Source organism: Zalophus californianus, chromosome 4 (genome assembly GCF_009762305.2).
Source record: "Zalophus californianus isolate mZalCal1 chromosome 4, mZalCal1.pri.v2, whole genome shotgun sequence".
Classification (NCBI taxonomy): domain Eukaryota; kingdom Metazoa; phylum Chordata; class Mammalia; order Carnivora; family Otariidae; genus Zalophus; species Zalophus californianus.
The window spans coordinates 1,771,227-1,792,104 of record NC_045598.1 but is presented as its reverse complement, the minus strand read 5'-3'; the positions used below and the strand labels follow the sequence as shown (position 1 = coordinate 1,792,104).

General features: G+C 59.7%; 1 protein-coding gene and 1 long non-coding RNA gene across 10 annotated transcripts in view; one reads left to right on the top strand and one right to left on the bottom strand.

The window, feature by feature from the left end:
• Positions 1–20,878, bottom strand: part of PRDM16 (PR/SET domain 16) — a 312,932-nt gene that overhangs the window by 154,826 nt on the left and 137,228 nt on the right. For 8 of the 9 annotated variants that reach the window (XM_027576118.2, XM_027576134.2, XM_027576124.2 and 5 more), the window contains one exon: positions 6,091–6,141. In XM_027576118.2, coding sequence (XP_027431919.1) covers positions 6,091–6,141 — 51 coding nt within the window. Of the gene's footprint in view, positions 1–6,090; positions 6,142–12,261; positions 12,400–20,878 lie in introns of those variants that run through there. The other variant, XM_027576195.2, reaches the window with a different exon arrangement.
• Positions 12,695–15,734, top strand: LOC113912654. The gene is made up of 3 exons (XR_003516917.1): positions 12,695–12,829; positions 14,725–14,914; positions 15,474–15,734. It is a non-coding gene; the product is annotated as an uncharacterized LOC113912654 (long non-coding RNA).

The window sequence follows — 20,878 nt, the reverse complement described above, 5'->3', positions numbered from 1 at the left end:
GCGGGCCTACTGGACTCACAGCTCCCCCGGCAGGCAGGTGATAAACCATCTGCACCTGGCCCAGCTGATCTGACCCTTTAAGCTGGTTTCGGAGATCCTCAGGATGGGGCGAGGGCGGGGGGGGGGGGGGGAAGTGGAAACAACTCAATTTAGGGGCCTGAAAATGCAAAAAGTTTACGTTTATAATGTCGTTCCCCCAGCCTGCAGCTGCCCCGTAGCTCCTCGTCACCGCCACTATCGGCCCATTAATCACCCTTATCAGGGCGGGAAGGGGCCCCAGGGCCACTGCCCGCCCCCCCCCAGGGACAAGTTCAGGTGCTTCAAGGTGGCCAGAGGTCAGAGTCCGCCCTCCGCAGCGGCGAGCCTCCAGGCTGTGGCCCCTCCCTTGGGCCTGACTTTCTGCCCCAGGGGACTGGAGCCACCAAAGTCACACCTAAGCGGCCTCTTCAGATAAGCGTCACAGTTGTGAAATCAGAGGCCTCCTGGGAGGGGCGGGCGGGGAGGCCAGAAGCCGGACTCGAGGCCGGGCGGGCGCTGGGCCCTGAGCCCTGGGGCTGAGGCCTGCACCTTCTCGGGAAGGGGACCAGCGGAGGCGGCACTCTCCAACTTTCTGGTCGCGGCCCCCTACACCTCTCCGCTTTGCAGCCTTTGATTCAGCAAAATCAGGGATGCAAACTTCTTAGGAGTACTTAGTTTCCATGGCAACCGAAGCTGACCTCAACATTATTGTTCTCAAGAGGCACTGACTTTACTATATGTTCATTCACTGAATTAATGGACTCCTGGTTCTTTTATCAGCAGCCCCCGAACAAAGGAGAGGGAGACGTGCCGTCAGAGGGCTTTCAGCCACTGCCCAGCCTTTTGTCCGGGGCTTACTGCATCCGAGCAAGTCTATTCAGCCCCAGATTATCAAAATCAACTCGGGGCTGTCTCCGTGGCAGCTAAACACACTTTGATTTCATAAAGACATAACCGATCCCACATGCAAATTATTAATTGTGATTGCAGGGTTCTGAGGGCTGGGGTCTCCGGTGTGATTTTTCGGGGGGGTAATAAAGCGTCTTTGCAGGTAAAATGAGGGTGAGTTATAGGGTATTGGTGGTACCTGCGTGTTGCTGGTTGGGAGGGGAAGAGGAAAAAGGAAAAAGACTGCTGAAACCATCCTCCCTGGCACAGGCAAAGCATGAGAAGGACCCGGTGAAGCCTCCTGCCCGACTAAGACCAGCGGGAACCCCGCGTGTGCCCACCAGCACGTGTTGCTGGGGCTTCTGCATTTTTGGACCTCCCCTTCTTAAGAGGTCCAGCCACATCGGTTGTCTCTCCACCACCCTCCCCGGGGCCCCCAGCCACCTCCAGGGCAATGCCAGAGCCACAGACCCCAGAACGCAGCACTGCACAGCAGGACCTGGCTATGCGGCACTGTGCTGAACTTCCACGGCCTGGCCAGGCCAGGACCCAGGCCCGCCAAATGCCGGAATCACAGCCTGGCTTAACCTTGGGGTGTGCGGGCACAAAACACACTTAGCAGCTGCCTGTGGTCTCCACTCCCACCTTCTTGCAGCTTGAAGAGTTGTCTTCCTGGACTCCCTGGCCAGCCTTCCCTGGCCCCCAGCACCCAGCACCCCCACCCCCACCCCCCGGGAGGGACCCCGGAGAGCAGAGGCATCTCACTGCGGCCAGGCTATGGATCACATGCACACACAACAGCCCAGGGGTGCAGACCACGGTCCTAACATCCAAATAATCATTTCACAAATTATAATGATTATCAATCAATCACCCTCTGTGGACAGTGCCAGGCTGGGCTATCAGATGGCTTTTATGACCTGTAGCATTTTGCACGTAATGATGGGGGAGAGATTTATGAAGCCATTGTGCTCCCTCTTCCAGCACCGGACTTCATTAGCTTTCTTTCCTTTGGACTCCTCGTGCACCCCTCGGCCCCCTGCCCCCCAGAGCGCTGGCTGGGTGGCACCTTTCTCCTTCCAGTCCTGGCCCTACTGATGCAAATTCCTGAGTTTTGGTGGGGTGGGGGCAGACAGAGGAGGGGAGGAGAAGAAAAAATAAAAATAAAAAAAGGAAAAGGTCACTTCCTTTTGTTTGCCTTTCCCCCCAGTTGTACCGTATTAACACGTCCTTCCTTTTCAAGATGGTCAAAGAAAACAAGATAAAGTGGGACAAAGGGAAGGCGGCCGGGGGCTTGCGTGTCCCCTTTTCATATCACCAGAGAGATTAAATCAAAATTCTTTTAGCTGATACCATCTCCCCGGGTGGACTACACTCTTGTTAACGGATAAATTCAAGCCCTCCAGAAAGTCAAAGAATAAATTTAAGCCTTTTGCCAAATGTCTATCCTATTGGATTTTGATAAGACGGCCATTGAGCCTTAATAATGTCTTCCATCCATTTTCAGCGGGCCCTTAACACGGCTCTTTATTCGTCCCCAAAGCCTCTTCGCTGGGCCTTTTTATTACAGGCTCCAGCGGGCTCTCCAGGGAGCCGGGCGACCCGAGTGATGGATGGACAACTCGCTAGATTATCTCCCGCAGATGTTTGCTCTGCAGGAGCCCCGGGCCTTCCCTCTAAGTAAACAGAGACGAAATAGAGTCCGTCGGAGGGAGCAGTCCCAGAGGTCCGGGCGCCGAGGCTGGAAGAGGCCACGAAGCCCGACCTGCAGACCCGCAGTCAAAGTGACTTCGCAGGCATCAGGGGCTCCGCGCCCAGAGCGCACACCCGGGCGGTTGCGCGGATGGCGAGGGCGCCGGCCGGTTGCCGGGATGGCGAGAGCGCCGGACGGCGGCGGAGAGCACGGGTCCCAGTCTCACCAGCACCAAAGCTCTGGGCTGCGCGCCTCGCTGGCTGCGCGGGGGGCCGTGGGCGGTGGAAGAACGCGGGCGCAGGGGACGGAGGGGGGTGCGGGGCTGCGGGGGACGCAGAGCACGCGGGTGTCGGAGCGGAGAGATGCAGGCGACACCCCCCCTCACGGTGGGGCACCGCGGCGGGGATGCGCATCCCGGGACCTGAGGGGCGGGGCCGAGCCTGGCGCGGCTCACAGGCTGTGGCCGCTGTCACTCCCACGGGAGCCCCGCCCTGCATCGCAGGCACAGTCGCCCGCCCCTGGGTTCGAATCCCACCTCCGCTGCGAGTGTGGGCACAGCCCACCTCCGTGGGCCAGGGCCTACTCTCCTGTCTGCGCCCTGACAGAGGGATTCCACGGCGCATCCAGCAACCTGGCTCGCTAATGCTTAGAATTTATAACCGGGACTTCCCCACAAAATATCACATTTTCTGCACCTGTGTCAAACCACTGATTGCATTAATTACCTTTTGTTGCACTTCACTGATGCACATAAAGAACCGGACGTATCATCATCCTCAAAACGGAATGATGAGCTGGAGATGTCAACTGACCTACCCATGGCCCCCTGGCAATTGCCCACAGTATTGTAAGGCTCCCAAACGTGTGGGGGAGGAGAGGCCCAGCTCAGCCAGACGCAAAACTCCCAAACCACAGAACTGATAAATGGGGTCTACATCCTCTTGCCGAGGAATTCACTCAATGTGTCCTTAAAACAGCACGCTGAGGCATGTGTGGTCATAGCCTGTAATGTGTGTGCGCGCGCGCATAGACCTCCACAGCTGTAAGTAACACAGACATTGGTAAGGTGGGACCTGCTTTTTGGAAGGAAGGTCAAATGAACATTTACTCATTTTCCGGCCTCCGGGCATGAACCCATTTGGCTTTGCATTTTTGCGCCTCCCTCCCTGCGTCCCTCCCGGGTTGTCTGGGCATGGAACCCTCACCCGATGGCTCCAGAGCAAAGCACCAGGGTTAGGTTTTGATCATCTCACCAACCTGACCCTGGGCATCCGTCTCGTCACGCTGAATGCCCCAAATGCTGATAATGTCTAAGTTCAGCACGAGGCCGGAAAAATCCCAGAATTCAGTGGACGGCTGAGTGCTGTGCGGTGGCTCTCGGTGTGGGGAGGGGTGTGCGTGAGGAGGAGGGAGGAGCCCCCTTGCGGCCTGCAGCCTCCCCCTGCAACAGGGGCCTGCGGGGTGGTAGGAGGCAGAGGTGCCCGGCTGGGAGTCAGGAGGCCTCTTTCCAAATGGCCGGCCGGCCGCCGAGGCCCCCTTTGCTCTGGCGCCAGGGCCCCCTGAGTGTCCAGCTGCCGTGGGCATCGGGTCAGTGCTGATTCTGTGCAGAGAGGGAACCTCAGACCGCTCCGCCAGGCCTTACAAGCTTTTGTGTTTGAGGGGATGCCTGGGCCAAGCAATGCCAGCAGGTCTCTGTCGGCGTGGCACTGTCCACCCATCCCCCGAGCAGCTCTCAGGAAAGCCCTCTGACCGGGTCAGCCAGGGCCCGATGGGCTGACGGTTTAGAAAAGGAAAAGGCCCGTCGGGGCCGTGGTGCTCCGGGAGCAGAGCGGACGTGCTGACTGGGGTTCTCCCCGGGCACATCTCGTCATGGCTCAAAAGCATCCAGCCCCGGCCTCCTCACCATCTTCACATTTAGACTTAACTTTTTTGGCTTCTGCCTCAACCCTTGTATCCACACCGGACAACCGAGTGTCCGTCCCACCATAAATGTGTCACCTCTAACCTCCCACCAGTTCACCCCACCGTCGGGGCAAGTCCCACCTGCGTCACCTGCTCAGCTGCTTGTTCATAGTGAGAAAAATGAAGATTCCGTGTTCTCTCTAGAGGTTAGGACACTGGACTTGACTGCGGGGCCTTTCTCGGGGGGAGAGGAAAGACTTCGATTCTTTGAAATATGGGAAAGCTATTTGAAATCTCTTGCTACCTACGTCCTTTAGGGAAGTCCGAGTTTGTTCCCAGAGGCAGGAGGAGGGAAAGGGGGCTGTTGGGAGGGATGTCGTGTTTTACGGAAGAAAGGCTTAGGCTGCCCTGGGCAGCGGGGCTGGGAAGGGCGGGGAACCAGCCAGATGCAGACCGTGGGTTATGGGCGAGAATGAGCTAAAAGATCAACCCTGGCCAGAGCTCCTTCAGGAAGTCACTGCAGGGTCAGAAAATGCCTCTCTTCGCAGGGTTTTCTCCAAAATCAGTATCTGTGGGGTTGGACCCAGTGAGAAGGGGCAGGTCCCCTCCTTAAGGAGCGCTCTGCCCAGAGTCCTCGGCTCAGACCATCAAGCCGGGCTCGGGGAACACCTGAGATGCACCTCGGGCTCCCCCAGCAGAGGCTGACCGTCCCTGTAAGCATACATTCCGCAATGCTGAAAGGGAGCCAACCCAGGGCCCGGGTGTCGGGACACCATCTGGGTGTCCTCGGCGGGCGCCCCTCTCCGCCTCGCCTGGGTGCTGCTTTGAGGCGAGCACAGCGAGAGAGAGCACTGTCCTAACTCCATGGAAAACGCCAAAGAGGGGTTCAGCTACTGTGTTGAGTGTGGGTGTGGGTGTGCGTGTGTCCTACGTTTGTGCATGTGTGTGGGTGACCGGACTGGGTGGACGCTGAGCGCTGATGAACCGCTTCTGGGTCCCTCCATTTATTGTTGTTGTTGTTTTTTTTTTTTTCCGGGGCCTAGTTTACTCTCTGGATCTTGTAGAGCTCATGTTTGCGAGTCTCCGTCACCCGCCAGGAGGGCAGGAAACAATGCCCACGTGGACACTTTTCCTTTCACCTGATCAGCTGCTTATTCAACGCCCCGCCCGAGCCCTCTTTGGAGGCTGAGTACAGCACAGGCTTTGTGGAATTGGCAGCCAATTGTGGTTTTTCCCCCACTCTCCGTATTCTTTTCATGTGAGTATCCAGTGGAGATGGTTAAACAAACATGACCTGTGTTTATTTAATTTTCCTGCGTCTGCGTGGCCTGAGCATTCCCATGGGGGCGACTCTCCCGGTTCTCAGGAGTTAGGGTTGGTTCCGTGCAGTGACCCCCTACCTGCTGACACAGTGCAAACCAGCATCCGTCCTAATGTCATCAGAACCCCCGTCCTGTACACGCACTCTGCCACACACAACGCATCGCTCACCAATGGCGGGCCGCGCCACGGACCTGGCCACACGCACGCTAGCTCAGGATCGCACGCGGGCCACGGCGAGGGAGAAGGCGTGGGACCAGCTCTCCTACCTTTTGGATGCAGCCCTCCTGGGACGACACTTCTGTATCGGTCAGCATGTGCTGCAAAACAATTGTGAAAGGGGAGGTTAGTGTCTGGCGAACAAGATGCCGTCCTCAGGCTGTAAACCGTGGGGCAGATCCGATGTTCTCAGAAGTGACAAGGGAGACCTCGTGGCTTCTCCACAACATGCAAGACAGTGCTCTGTTGGGAAGTCAGGTCTTTTATCCCAACAGTGTCTCCTCGTTTGCTGAGAATGCCAAGGACCCCTCCCGGACGCCAGCTCCCCAGGAAGGCAGCTGGTTCCTTATGGGGCAGGAGCCGCTCTGAGCAGCTCACCCTGGTCCTTAAGGGAAGCCACACATATTACCAAAAACTGTCCAAGGGGGGCAGGAAGGCATTCTGAGACGGGCGACGGCCTCTCTCCCTGTGCCCTCTAACCCTGCCTGCAAGCCGCGCAGCCCTGCAGGGCGAGCGGGAGCGCGTTGGGCACTGTGTGGCCCGCACGGGGCTTGCAGTCTACCTGGGGAGGCAAAGTCCGGCTGAGCAGCCCGATTCACCACACAGGGAGCCGCAGTGGAGGAGGCAGGGGCGGAGGGCGGAGGTGGGCTGGCGGGCTGAGCCTGGACGCCATCTCTCCGCTGCTTCTCCTGGGGCAGAGCAGAGGGGGCAGCATGCTAACTTGCTCTTTATCCCAGGCCCCTGGGAAGTGGATGTGGTTTTTGGAGGAAGCTTCTCCAAGGAAATCAGGCGAAGGCAGAACGCAGCAGTGCCCACGGCACGGAAGCACCCTAGGGTGACCAGTGATGGCCGGCCCCTCCAGCCGCGGGGGGGCTCCTATGGCTATGCCAGGAGCTCCGGCCCTGCCCTCTGCCGCCGACACGGGCTCGGGTTAGTGAGGAGAGAAGGCACCAGCCGTTCTGGGTCTTTCTCCCACCCGACAATTCTGACTCGGGGCTTTTCTTGGCTCGGCTTTGCAGAGCTGTAGAATTTCGCCTGCCTGGCGTCTCTTCTTAAAAACCGCCGAGCTCCACTCCAGAGGGACGGCATTTGAGGGACGGGTCCCAGAGTGCTTTCTAAGCTAAGCAAACTGACAAATTAGCTGTATAAATGGGATTTTGCCCTCTGGATCACAAATGCTGGGCGTAGACACATATATAAATTGTGACGTCGTTTCCATAAGAATAGAAACCGAGATAGAAACTAATATTTGAAAAACAACATGAGAAATGGTGTCGAATCCGGGGGTTTTATTTACCCTCCCCTTAAAATTACACTACCGCTCTTCCAAATTACAAACCAGGAGTGCAGAGTGCCCTGCCATGCCCACGCAGGCCGGGTGAGGGGCCCGGGCGCATGTCTGCCCGGCTCAGCTGTAACAACAATAAGTCATACTTTTAAATGCTGAGAATTCTAAACAGTTGGGGATTTTATGTTTCTTCTAATAGATTCTGAAATTGTGGTTTGGAAGGTGGTCATAAGTACGAAGGGAATGAGTCAGAGAAGGTGAGCACCACGGAGACCACGGAGGCCTCCCGGGGCATCCGCGAGGGGCCAGGTCATCCGTGGGCCGGGCTGGAGGGGCCCGTGGGAGGTCAACCCCGATGCTGGGCGCCGAGTCTGGCCAGCAGCAGGGCCTGTGTTTCTACGCTTTCGTGTGTCTGCTTTCCACTCTGAATCCAGAGCCAGGAACGCTGGTCGGTGGCTCAGTCGACTGGCAGAGGGGACGAGAGAGCAGGGCCGACTGCCTGGATCTCAGCTGAGCTGTGGCTTCCAGAAAGGGGCTGTGCTCACCAACGCCCAAAGGCCAGGGATGGGGTCCACCCTCCCGCGAGGGGCTGCCCAGGCCTGCACCCCAGACACGGCCAGCCAGCAGGATGGAGGCCGCTGTCAGCCTCACACAGCACGGGGGGGTCCATGCTTGGGTGATGGGGTCCCTGGGACCGGACGGATCTGCCCCTCGTGGACGGGGCAGCTTGATCCAGAAGGACAACACCGCGCTTTAACTTCCTGAGGAGTGTAGTGCCCGGGGCACCGCACACGACCATGGGAGGAGAGAGCCCTGTCCCCGTTGCTGGGAGCTCCTGAGCCCTGAGCCGTGACCCCTCTGGACTGAGGTGCGGACACTGTGCGGTCGCCCCGCAAAGACAGGGAAAGCGTGCTGCCCGTGTCAAGGCCAGCACGGGACTCTCGTTGAGGATCCATTTGCAAGCTGGCCTTCTCCAGCTTGCGTCCGCCCCTGCGTGGAGCCCGTGCACGTTTCTAACCTGCAGTGTGAGCGCTGACTTCAGGCTTCCGGAGCCGCCGTGTCTGGAAGGGGACAGAGGCTCGGAGGGCTGTGGCCTGTCCGAGGCACCCGAGGTTGTGCTGAAGGCAAAGCTCTGAGCTCGATTTTGGGTGGAATCCCTCCTGGTTTGGCTCCAGCCCAGGGCACGGGCCCGGGTCTGGTGAAAGGAACGCCCCCACCCCACAGTGGCCCTGGGGCTCCCCTGGAGTACGGAAGAAAGTTGGGGTGCTTTCCTGCGGTTCACGCTGCAGCTGAGCCTCAAGCAGCAGATGGATGCCCAGGCCCCATCAGCAATGCGGTGTTCCCAGGGCCAGCGCCGTCTCACAGCTGCCCCCTCGCACGCCAATCCTGGGCCCAGAGGCGGGGGCGTGGGCTGCAAGCAGGCGTTGGCTGCCCTCTGGTCGGACATTAGCAAGGAGGCACCGTCCGCTTCCTGGTGAGGAAGAGGGTGCGCTGCTGGGAGCTCAGGCCCGACACCCAGCTCTCTTCTCCCAGGCAGTCGGTCATGGAGAGCTCCGGGGAGGACAAGGAAGCCACTCTGTCAGCCCACGGGAGGGTCATCCAGGGGCCCTGTCAGCACCGTGGCCGCACACAGACCCATCTGGTCTCCAGCCTGCTCCGTCCTGAGCTCAGGGTGGGAGCCACTCTCCCTCTGCCAGTCGGCCCCTCTGCTGGCCTGTGCGCCATCCCTGCCGTGTTTCACTTTGATTTTTGGCGGCCCTGATCTTCTGTCCTCGCTGCTCCGCAGTGGGGAGTGTCCAGGGCAGCGGCCTAGCCTGCAGAGAGAGGCAGCTGGGGGCCCGCGGCTCCGGCCTCCAGACAGCGCATGGCAGCCTCTGTCTCTGAAGGTGGCACAGGCTGTGTGCCCGCAGTGTGGGAGTCTCAGTCCCGTGAGCTCCCTGACCAGCGTCTGAGGCACCTGCGTGGGCCACTCCCGGTTCAACCAGAGGCACTTGGTCAAACACCAGCAGGAGAGACTTTCCGAGGAGAGCCTGGTCATTCTCCATCACTCCTTGCAGATGGGGCACAGCACGAGTGCAACCTCGCTCCCCAGAGCTTCATTGTCCCTTACACAGCCGTCCTCTGTCCAGACCCGCCATGTTCCACAAGCCTCGGGCTGAGGGTGGCCAGAACCCCTGCCTTTTGTCTGAGGCTAAGAGTGGCCAAAGGGGATGGAGCATCCCAGGAAATCCACCTGTTATGTGGTCTCGAGGGTCTTCTCCGCATTCTGGGAAGAGTCCCTTGAGGTCTGTGCACCAGCTCAGAGATGGTGGCCACCCATCCAGGAGTCCGTGGTCAGATGGGGACATGGAGATAGGCATTCAGACCACACTGTCCCTAAGAGGTCAGGTTGCTATGCATGGCACACGGAGCGAGAGCCCAGACGGACTGGAGCGCATCCATGCAGAGCAGGGCTGGGTGGGCAGGGTCTGTGCACCGCTCCCCAGCCGGGTCCTCAGCCCCCTCCAGCTGCAGTGTGGCCGCCCGGAAGCCCAGCTGCAGGACCACAGGTGACCCGAAGGAGGCCCCCACCCCTTCATGTCATGCAGAGAGGGAAGAAGCCGTGCAGGACTTCGAAGACAGGACTGCCCCTCTCAGAGCGGGGGTCTGAGTCTGGTTCTGGAAGTCCCGTTCCAGCAGCTTCTCTCTACCTGCCCTGTTTAACAGCCCACCTTGGCGGGCACCCTCATCATCATCGGCTATTCACCCACCACTGACCTAGGGTGAGAACCCACCGGACGCACCCCTCCTGGAGCCTCTCAGCCCAGGCCTTCCCGCCAAGGCTGCCGCTTTGCTGAAAAACCTCTTTATTTTGCTAGCTGAGCCTCCGCACGCGCGTTGCTGGCTGGTCGGCTGTTGGCAGTAGCAGGGGCTGCTCCCAACCCCACCTCCACACCCCGGCAGAAGTATTAGGTGTGTTTTGATTAAGCATTTTAGCCAAAAAAGGGAGGTTTGACCTCCGGCATTTCTCTTCTCTCCCGGGTCTCGGTGCCAGGATTGAGCTAAGTGGGGTTGGTCAAAACATCTTTTTTGACTCTTAAAATAAATACCCTCTGTTCTCCAGAAAGTCAGCCGAGAGTAGACACACACACAGACATCTCACACACTCACAGCTCTGGAGTTCTGGCGTGTCCCCCGAGGGGGGCTGAGCTTTCTGGTCGGTGTCACAAATGGATCCCAGAAGGCCTCTTTCCCTTCAAAATACTCCATTATTGAGGTATCTGAAACCATGCCCACAGGAGGGAGCCCCGACGGAGCCCCAGCCTCCTGGCCTCCAAACCCAGAAAGAAGCCGGCGAAGCCTCCCGCCTGGCCTGGGGCCCGAGACGACCCCCGGCGCTCTCACTGACTGACCTCCCAGTCCTGGCCCTTGAGCCAGACGCCCTCCAGCCTGTTTCTCCTTCGCTGGCGCTGGTGTTCTCCACCCAGCGGTGCGGGGCTGGGGCTGGAGTGGCTTGAAGCTGATTCCCAGACCCCTCCCCTGGAAGGAGCGGCTGTGGGTGGGGGTCACGGCCCAGGATTGTGCTGGGAGGGCGGGCCGGGGCCCAGGTGGTGGGTCGAGACCCCTCTCCACGCTGTCCTCCCTCTGATGACCTCTAGGGGACCAGGGGCTCGGGCTCCTGCCGGAGACACAGCCTGGCCAGACAGGTCAAGGAGGAAGCTGGCGACCCCTTCGTCGTGTCACCTGCCCTCTCGGGAGGGTTTCTGCCCAACGGAACAGAGCCCTCTGAATGGGCCTGATAAGCCAATGACCAGGACTCTCGGGACAGCCACATTTCACACTCATCCAGTTCTTGGCCAGGGATGCCCACAGCCTCACCTGTGGGGCCTCCCTTCCCAGGAAGACGGGATTTTTAAAGGACAATTCTCATCCTTGGTTTTCTGTCCACGTCAAAGGCCTACTGCGCGAGCACCACACCCCCCGGCCTACGTGCTGCCCTGAGGTCCTGGACCCAGAGGCCGCCGCAGAGGTGATGCCGTGAGGGGACCAGCCGGCGCTCCTCGTGGCGCCCACGGCGTGGTGGCCTGCCCCTCACCTCTCTCCACAACCCCGTCTGGCAACAACTGTTGCCACCTGGCTTTACGGGAGGGAAGTGGAGGCTCCAGAGTTGGAACAACAGGCAGAGGTCACGGAGCCACCGAGCGGGGGGCCTGTGTCCAAGTGCCCGTCCCTGATCCCAGCTTCTGCTCTGGAGGAACAGATCTGTGGGACGCAGCCCATGGCGCCGCTCCCGACCAGGACCCTCCCCGGAGAGGGCGCCCCCGCGGCCCGGGTGGGCCTGAGCCGGGGACCGGGAAGGGCGGTCTGTCACCAGCGCCGCCCTGGCTCCCAGCGCAAAGGCTCCGGCCGTGTTGACACAAACTCTCGAGCTCTCAACTGGGATCGGGGTAATATTTATTTATTTTTTGCATTAAAAAAAAAATCGGCTTGGCTGTGATTGAGCTACAAAAATGGTTTTTTTTTGAAAGGCGCCTTGGACACTGTTTTCAGCTTTTATGCCTAAACAGATACTTCTCAGTTCTTTCAAGTGAGATCGAGCCCATGAATGCAGGCTCTCTCTTTACTCCTAAGAAAAATATTTACACAGTCAAGTACGGCCCGAGAAAGGACGCAGGCTCCTTCAGAGGGCCCATCCCCAAAGGCACACAGGTCCCTCGCTGCTGTTTACACCGCCGGCCCACATCTCCTCCCGGGGCTTCTCCCCAGCCTCTGCCGGGGACCCTGCAGCCAGGGGCTTGCACGCAATGCCCTGAGAACCCACCCCGACGTCCAGCAAGAGGAAGAAGCCGCATGGACAACGGCAGAGTCCTACCTTCCAAGCCCTTTTTTTGGCCAAGGAAACCGGCTACTCTGCCTCCAGAGCCCCAGGCGGGGAGCCCTTATCTGGACTCACCTCCGGCCTGCTTTTCCCAGGGGCCCCCTCCCGAAGCTCGGCTCAGACCCATGTTCCTGGCCAGCGCGGCCTCGCGCAGACCCAGGATCTCTGGGCACAGCTTGCCTGCCGTCAGACGTGCCGAGAACACGCTCTTCACTGGCGGGTCCCCGTCGTGGGCACGTGCCCGCTGCCTGGACCCCCCGGCCTGCCCGTGGGCCGTCCGCCCGCACCTTCCCTCCAGCGGGATGAATGGATCCCCGCCCCTGAGCTCTTCCTCGCTGGGGCCTGGGTTTTTGTCCAGGCTCCTCGAGGTCCCCTGAGGGCAGGACTTCGTGGCCTCATTTCATGATGAACACCTTTTGTCTACACCACCCACAAAGGGCGCCTTGGAGACGTGAAAACAAAATCTCGAAAGGCACCGGGTCCAGGATTAGCTACTTTGGGGCAATGCACAAAACGGACAACCGGCCTCAACAAGGGCCCAGGTGTTAGGAAAACGGAAGGCCCCCCGGCCTCCTGCCAAGAACCCCGGGGGAGGGGGGCATGCAAGTCCTTCTGGGAGCGGGGAATCCTGAAGCAGGAAGTGGTGAGTAGGGGCGGACAGAGGAGCCCACCCCAAAGATGGGAAGGGGAGACCAGGCTTGGGAAGGGGGCTCCACACCGGGGGTCCTCAAGGGCAGGCGGGGCATTTTGATTTGCCTCTGAAGACAAAGGCGAATCTGGATGCAGATGCTCCCTGGGGCAGATGGATGGGGCACGCTGGGTAGCAGGCTCCCATAAACACATTAAAACTTAGCACAGGCCTCTTAGGAAGGGCTGTCGACTCTCTGGGGGTGAGGAGAAGCTCAGAGAGGTAGAGTGACCCTCCGCAGGCGCACAGTGGGAAGTGAGCCGAGGCCGCGGGCCCCGTAAGGGGACTAGGGACTCTGGGACAGGGGCACCGTGGGAGGGCAGGGCTGGGCAGGGAAAGACAGAGGCTCCCCAGGGGTGGACTGGCCTGGCCTCTGATCCCTGGTCACCCAGACATAGACAGCTCAAGGTTCCCACCACAACTGTGTATCTTTCTGATGAGGGACCCAGAGATAAAGGTAAAACCACCCACCCAGGGGCTCCCCACTCCCTTCCAACCCCAAAGCCACCCTGTTAACAGCTCAGCCCCTTAGCTGACCTCAGTGCAAATGCTCCCTGAGTGGACAGCAGGTCCGTGACCCAGAATCCCAGAGGCCACTTGGAGGCGGTAGCGGCTGGGAGGCCCCTGGGTGACAGGCCCCGCCTCTCACTCCCAGCAGCCTCTGGTCTGGGCAGCGGCCTGCCCAGGCCTCCCCAGGGCTGTATCGTAGGAGACAAGCAGGCACCGCCGTGGCTTGCTTGGCCTGACCCAGTCATGACTTTGCTTTGCCCCCTGCATCTAATGCCATGGGGACATGGGCAGAACTGGGGACAGGTCTTGGCCCGACCACCTTCCCTGGGGGCTGTGTTTGCAAGGATTCCCTGTTTCTCTGGACCACCCCCCAAATCTCCCTTTCCAGAGAGGAGACAGTGCAGGTTACCCCCAGCTTGGCACATGCCAGCCTCTGGAGGGCTTGGGCCATTCCAGCCGGGGCTCTGAATTCCCCACCAGGCCAGACATGGGGCTCCTGCCAGGAGTACACTGGGTGGCTCCCGATCTCAGGGCCCCACCACCCAGACGCAGCTCAGCTTGGAGCAGGACAGGTCTCTGGGGTCCTAGCCCACAGGGATGCCTGCCCTTCTTTCCTGGCTGTGGTTCTGTGCCGGGCTGAGCTCTGGGCACAGAGAGGACGTGCTGGTGGTCCAGGACAGCGAGGGAGCACAGGGAGGGGAGCCGATGGGGCAGGGCTGGCCGGAGAAGGCCGCCGGTTCCACGTGGACATCAGGAGCCAAGGCCCAGGTTCTGAGGCCCTTCTCTGCCAGGCTGTGAGCTGAGGGCGGGGCCCAGGACGGCCTCCACAGGCCCTGGTCCGGAGGAGAGGCCTGCCCAGCACTGCACCTGGCCCCCAGTGGACAGCTTCCTCCTCCTGCTTCCGGAAGATTGATGTCCCCAGAGGAAGAGCGTGTAAATCATGAGAGCCGGGTGATGTGTGGCACTTCCAATCAATGACTCATGACAAGCCATAACTTTTAGTGCTAGAAAGGGAAGCATGGGTGCGTCCAGGAGCCTTGCAGTAGCCAGCTCCAGGAACGGGACACACACGCCCCGGAAACGGGGAGAAAGTTCTGCAGAGCTGTTGGCTCCTGGATCTGCGGCCGGGGCTTCCTTCTGACGGCCTGGGTTCAAGAGGAGAAAAGCCAGGAGCTGGAGGGAGCTCCGTGGATATCGGGGGGGGGCGGTGTCCCAGGCCCTGCCAGGGGGTGGGGCTGACAGGGGAGACCTGGTGCAGAAAGTGGGTGGTTCTGGTGAGACCCCTGTGATCTCACCCACCATCCTGTGGCTTCCGTCCTGTATCTCTGAATGTTTCCCAGCCCCACGTGCGCGCCTGGAGGGGAACGTGCGCGTCTCAAAGCTCTCTTAACCCTGCTGACCAGTAGGCCTGCTCCCACTGGATCAGATGCCTCCTAAGGCGAGAGCAGGACTGAGGCCCCACTGTGGTCGTCTCCCCACTGTGGAGCAGACACAGCTGTATACTGCAGACGCCTGGACCGAGTAGAAAGGGTGAGTGAGTGGGTGCACACGGGCCCCTCCTTGCAGGGCTCATGGAGATGCTGTCCTTGCACCGTCACCCGCACCGGCCCCATGGTGGGGAGGGGATGGCCGAGGTCATCGTGGGGCTGGGTCATCCTGGCTGTGGGCGGCCCAGACCCTGTGCCCAGGGCAGTTCTCCGTGATCGTGGGGGCTGGGGTGGCCACTGCCGCGACCCTAAGAGCCTGTGCTTGGGGCCTCTACCTGTGCGCTGTGGGAACAGACGTCTCACCTTGCTCGGCTGCGCACCTGGGCGGGTGCCTGGGATCGGACACCAAGGCCTGGAGGGCACAGAGTCCAGCACCTTTGCTGTCTTGTGGCCTGGTGGAGGACAGACTGGGGAGCCCTGGGTGGATCCGAACCATTCTGGGGTGAAGACGGTCCTCCCAACCCCTGATACCAGGAGGCCAGGCTCTCCGTGTATGTCAGCCCAGGCCGCAGGGGAATGGGCATCCCCTTGCCTGGGGCCGTCGGGGGCGGAGAGCCAGCAGCCCGCTATCCCAGGAGCCCCTCTGTTTGGTCACTGTGCAGGAGGAAAGCCATCGTGGCTGGACCCAGAGGAGGCCACCGTCCCAGGAGGCAGCTCTGTATTAGGGATAAGACGCCTGAAGAGACCGCAACGCAGCCACATCACACACAGGCCTAGCCTCCGAGTCCCCAGGTCACTCCTGAAGTCTGACAGGGCTCCGGGACAGCGAGACAAATTAACACAAATGCCGGAGGGCCAGCAACCTAATGGGAGCATTTGTAAGAGCTTCCAAGAGCTGAGGGCTCTGGGCTTTGCCAAGACAAATAAAGGGGGGAACCTGACAGGTACCTGTCTCCATTCTTTAGCAGCCACTCAGAGACTGGAGAGAGGACAGTCTTCGCAGAGCCTTGCCAGATACTCCAGAATATTCCTTCATGTTCTGAGAGCCCGGTGTCCCCGGGCAGCCCCGGGACATTGTTTGTCCCTCATGAGCGTCAGCCGCACACAAGATATACCTTGGCTTTGGTGCTCATTTCCTCCATTTCCTGAAATCTACCTAGCTCTGCGGATGGCAAAGCAGAGGTGGCTCCCCGGACAAGGGTCTGGAAAATTTGTCCCCCCAGCAGCCCCACAGGCTGGCCGTCCCTCACTTTGCTCCTGAAAGCATGTCTGGAGAGTGTGCTGGGTGCCGCCTCGGAGACCCCAGGGCGGACCCTGGTGGGCTTTGCACCTTGGTGTGTCCCGGGGGGAGCATAAATCACAGGGTCAGTTATTGGTTCTATGTGCACATTTGTCTTTTACACTCAGCCCTTTTTAGTTATAGAAATAACCTGGGTATTGACAGAATCATATTAATGCACTTCAACTTGACCCTGCCTATTGATAACGTGTTTGTTAAGATAACCCTTAATAATCATAAGTGAATAAGAAGGGGTCATAGATCTCCAGGCCATGGGTGCCCTGACACTCAAGCTGGAAACCCCCAAGACCCGAGGTCGGGGGTGGGGAGGATATGCCGAAATTGCCCCTCCCCCCGCGTGTCCCCCAGGATTCGGGCTCCTCCTGGGCCGTGAGTTCCCACCTCTCTTGTTGGGGTTCAGGGTAACCTTTAATCAGTGAGAGAGTTAGTGGGAGAGTCAGGATCACCGCTCTGCACTTCAGAGCAGAATTGAATTTTAGTTCCCTTAAAAATGGCAGGCAGCGCTTTCCGGGGATTGAGGAGGGACAGAACGTGAACTTGTAGCCACCGCGTGTCACCCTCCTCTTGGGGCAATGGCCTAGGGGACGGAAGGCCTTTCCCCCTGTCAAATTCTGGCCTTACCAGCGTGGTCTTTCATTATCCCATTTATTCATTCAGCAAACATGTGCGGACCCTCTGTCACTTTGGGGTTCCACACACGCGCAAGTCAGTGAAACCAGAAACACAGTTGTTTCCACCCCGATCGTGGAGACACTAACCGCTAGCCCCGCGGTAGGTGGCGTGGTGTCTTCCTATTTCACACTCACGAGACTCCTCCAGGACTCCCCCCTTGCCCCTGGGAATGCTGAGCTCAGAGACCCCGAGTCCCCGGTGCAGCGTCACACAGCGTCCTGGGGCCTGCTGGCTCTGAGCCAGGCGCGGCCTCCACAGATGGTCCGTTTGGACACACGGTGGGGGGCAGTGGCGGGGAGGGCAGGGCCGTGAGGGACAGGAGCCAGACCACGGAGAACGTTTCCCACCTGAGGGGAGGGAAAGCCCCGAGTGCCCGGGTTTTGGTCCCAGCTGCCGTGCTAACTCGGGACCACCGTGCGTGGGGGCGGGGGTGGGGGAGGCAGGGAGCCGCCAAACACGACCGCACACTTTCCTAATGGGACCCAATTACAGCAACAGCTGGGGTGGGAATTCCGTGCTGATTCGCTGTGAAAAATGGGCAGCCCTCGGAATCCTGCAGCATCACCCCACCGCGGCCGAAGCCAGGAACCCCGAGGCCAGGTTCGCCCCTGGGGGGCAGCCGCACCAGCCAGGTTTGGCCGGCCCCCACCCACAACACGCCTCCTGCGTTTCCAGCTCAGGGTCAGGCGCATCGAAAGTGCGCACGGGGACTTCTGGAGGACTTCCCAGACTGGGGCAGACCCGGGGCTCAGGCCACTGGCCTTCTGGAAGCCTTCAGGGGCCTCCTGGTTCACAGGGAGCGTGAGCCCCACCCTCGCCCCTTGGTGCCTTTGCAGATCATCGGAGAGGCCGCGGGAGCGTGCAGAGAACCTGGGCTCAGCGCCACTCTGAGCCCTGAAGCCCATCTCAGGACCCGGGAGCCCTTCCTAACCAAACAGCTCCAACTCCCTCATCTGTGAAATGGGCACAAACGCCCCAAGCCAGTGGCGTCCACGCTGTCCACGGCAACCCCAGCGATGAGAACCACGTGCACGGTGACGGGGTCCGGCCAGTCTTCCTTTACTTTCTAACGAGAACACAGGTGAAGGTTCTGTCAAAGACGTAACGCCTCAGTTCCCCGGCGGTAACCTGCCGCGGGTGATCCAGGAGTAGCGCCAGATGCAGAACCTTCTCGGGAGGCCCTGGCCTATTCCGGGAGCGCCTGCCAGCTAAGTTGCATTTTGAGCAGGTTGTAAAAATAAACAAAGAAGAATATAGGACAGAGACCACATGTGGCGCCAACAGCCTGAAGTGTTTACTCTCTGGCCCTTTAGAGAAGAAGCGTGTCGACCCCCGGCCCATGGCAGACACAGCTGCCCAGAGGACGGAGGTAGGAGGTCTCCGTGTCCTCGAGCAGCCGATCCAGCTGCCAGCCGGGGGTGCAGGCACGAGGCTTCCTGCGAGTGTTCTGTGGGAACGGGAGGCTTGGATGGACAGACGGCTCTACTGTCCCCGGGCAGCTTTGCCCGTTCTCTCTGCGCCAGAGCCCAGCCACTAAGGCAGACCCCACCCAGAAGAATTGTTGGCAGTTTGTCACCACGGAAGCTCTAGGTCTGCGGCCACCGTGGGGAGACGCTTCAGGCAGGTGGGAGAGTGGTGGCCGGCGAGCCCGGCGGGCAGAGTTCCCAAGATCACCTGATCCTGCGAACAGCTGCGGCCGCACCCGGCCCGGGGGCCTCGGGGAGCACATTCTCAGCTGTAGCCTCCCGCCAGGGAAGCACGGTGTGAAATCGGACGCAGTTTGAAACCACCCTGTTCGCGTTCCTTTCTTTCGCTTTGTCCCTGTCTGCTTTTCAGCAGGACGGTGCTCGGAATGGGCACGGAGGAAGTCTCAAGCCGCCACCGGGAATTTCTGCCCCCAACCACCGGACTTCCCTGTGATGGGCTGGAGTCCCTTCCCGGGGCAGGGCGGATGGCCCGGACATTGGGGTGGGGGCACAGCCTGGTCCGCAAAGGCCTCCACAGGGTGCGCATGACACTTCAGGGATCTGGAATGTCATTCTCGTGGGCGCCCTCGAAACCGCCTTCCGGAGAGCCGCCTGGGACCTCAGGAACGGCATGGCAGACCCCCAGCTGCAGAGCTTAGTGCCCCAAACTGTCCTCCAGCGATTTCACTTAATGATGTGGGGTGGGGACCCAGGGACCCAGACAGCCGCAGGTCCCGCCTCGACCACAGGGACGCCTCAGAAATACGTGTCGTGTGCCAAAGCGCCTGGGTAGCCCTGGCTCCTGCATCGTCTCGCCCCACCATGCACGCGCGGGTCCCGGGGTCATGTCACGGCTCTAAGGAAGAGAAAGGCCCCTTCCCTACCCTGAGTCCTGAGAACGGGGTCTGAACCCCACTGTTGACCTGGGTCCTGCGTCTAGCCGCAGTCAAAAGCCTCAGGAAAAGTGTGCACACCTCCTTCCTTCCTCTCTCTCTGTAGCCCCGCTTTTCCTGCAACTGGAAGGAACCAACTCCAGGAGCTCACAGATCCTGGCGGCATCTGGATGAGAAAGCGCTCGGATCAGCCTCGAGGCCACAGCCAGAGTGGCCTGCGGCTTGGACGTGATTCCCGGGGGGTGGGAGCCCTGCTGGGGGTCGGGGGGCCCCAGTGCTCCTTGGCTGTGTGCGTGCCTGTCGGTCTTATGTGACAAGGTCACCATCTGTCTGCGGGGTGTGCTCAGGAAGGTGACCCCCATTAGCTCGGGAGGGACCGCGGAGCACAGAGAGGATGTGCTTCCCTGGGCCGTCAGGGGGCACAGGAAGACCGCCGGGCGCCCGCGGGTCTCGTTTGTCCCCTCGAGGATCTCCTGCGCTTGTCCACACATGGACTCTAGCCCCAAGCATGGGTAAAAAGAGGCTCGGGAAAACACTGACCACATTTTCAGGAATTTTCTTGGATACATTTGGATTTTTAAAACTCTATTCTTGGAGCTGGGGGATTTGGGTCGGCTGCATAATTTATTGTTTTTTTCCAAAGACTGGAAAGAGAGCTGAGGTCTGCCAGGTGGGTGTGGGGGGCCAGCATGTCCCCCACCCCATGAGAGGGAGGACAGGGAGTGGAGAGAGGGAAAGCAAGTGTGCACCTGAGATCTCCCGTCTGGCAAGGACCCTGGACTGCTGGGGTAAACGGATGAGGGTCTAACCGGTAGACATTGCAGGACTGTGTCCTGGGTGGGTGGCTGGGCTCCTAGTCAAGGACACCGCTCACCCTTGGACACCTGGCCGGCCTCTACTTGGCCTGCCCTTCTCTGCTCAGGCCAGCTTCTGCTTCTAAGCCCTTGGGATGGGGAGCAAGATGAAAACCCTCTTCCAGTTGGTCTTTTGCCCATCCTGGACTCTTGTCTCGGCTGAGCCATGACCTCTCTTCTCGGTTCCCTTCTGGCACAGAAACGGACAGCAGTCCAGGGAGATGCGGAACGTTCTCTCTCCTTATGGCCTCCAGGTTGGGTTGTTTTGTTGGCCTAATGATCTTAGTTGAGGTGTATTTGTGTACTTAACACGGTTAAGCCTAGAAAAACACGGCGGTTGGGAGTGCCGACCCCTGAAACTGAGTATAAATTTTGACTCCCCCAGAGCGTGACCCCTGGCAGCATGCCGTTGATGGGAAGCCTCACAAGGAGCACAAGCCGTTGGCTAACACATATCCTGTGTGTTACGTACTTAAGACTCTGTAACCTCACAGTAAGGTCAGCAAGAGGAAAGACAGTGTTGCAAATGAGAAAATCCGAAGGAAAATAGGTTTTACCATACGGCACTGTATTTAATGAGAAAAAACCCGGGTCTACGTGGACCCACGTAGCTCCAGCCCCCACGGCTCAAGGTCAACGTGGAGCCCTGTGGGTGGGGGCTTGCAGAATAAAGCAGGAAACCTAGGGGTCCTCTGTCCTCTCCCCACTCCACACTTGAGACATTGCCTTTCCGAAAGCAAACACCTTTGTCGGCCTTCATCGGTTTCCTTCCCTTCCCGGGAAACCCCATGCTCCTGTCCCCTCGGGAGGCGTGTGCGGATGGGGACAGAGCCTCTCCTAGGCTCTCCTTAGAGGACAGACATCCCCAAAGATTGAACCAGC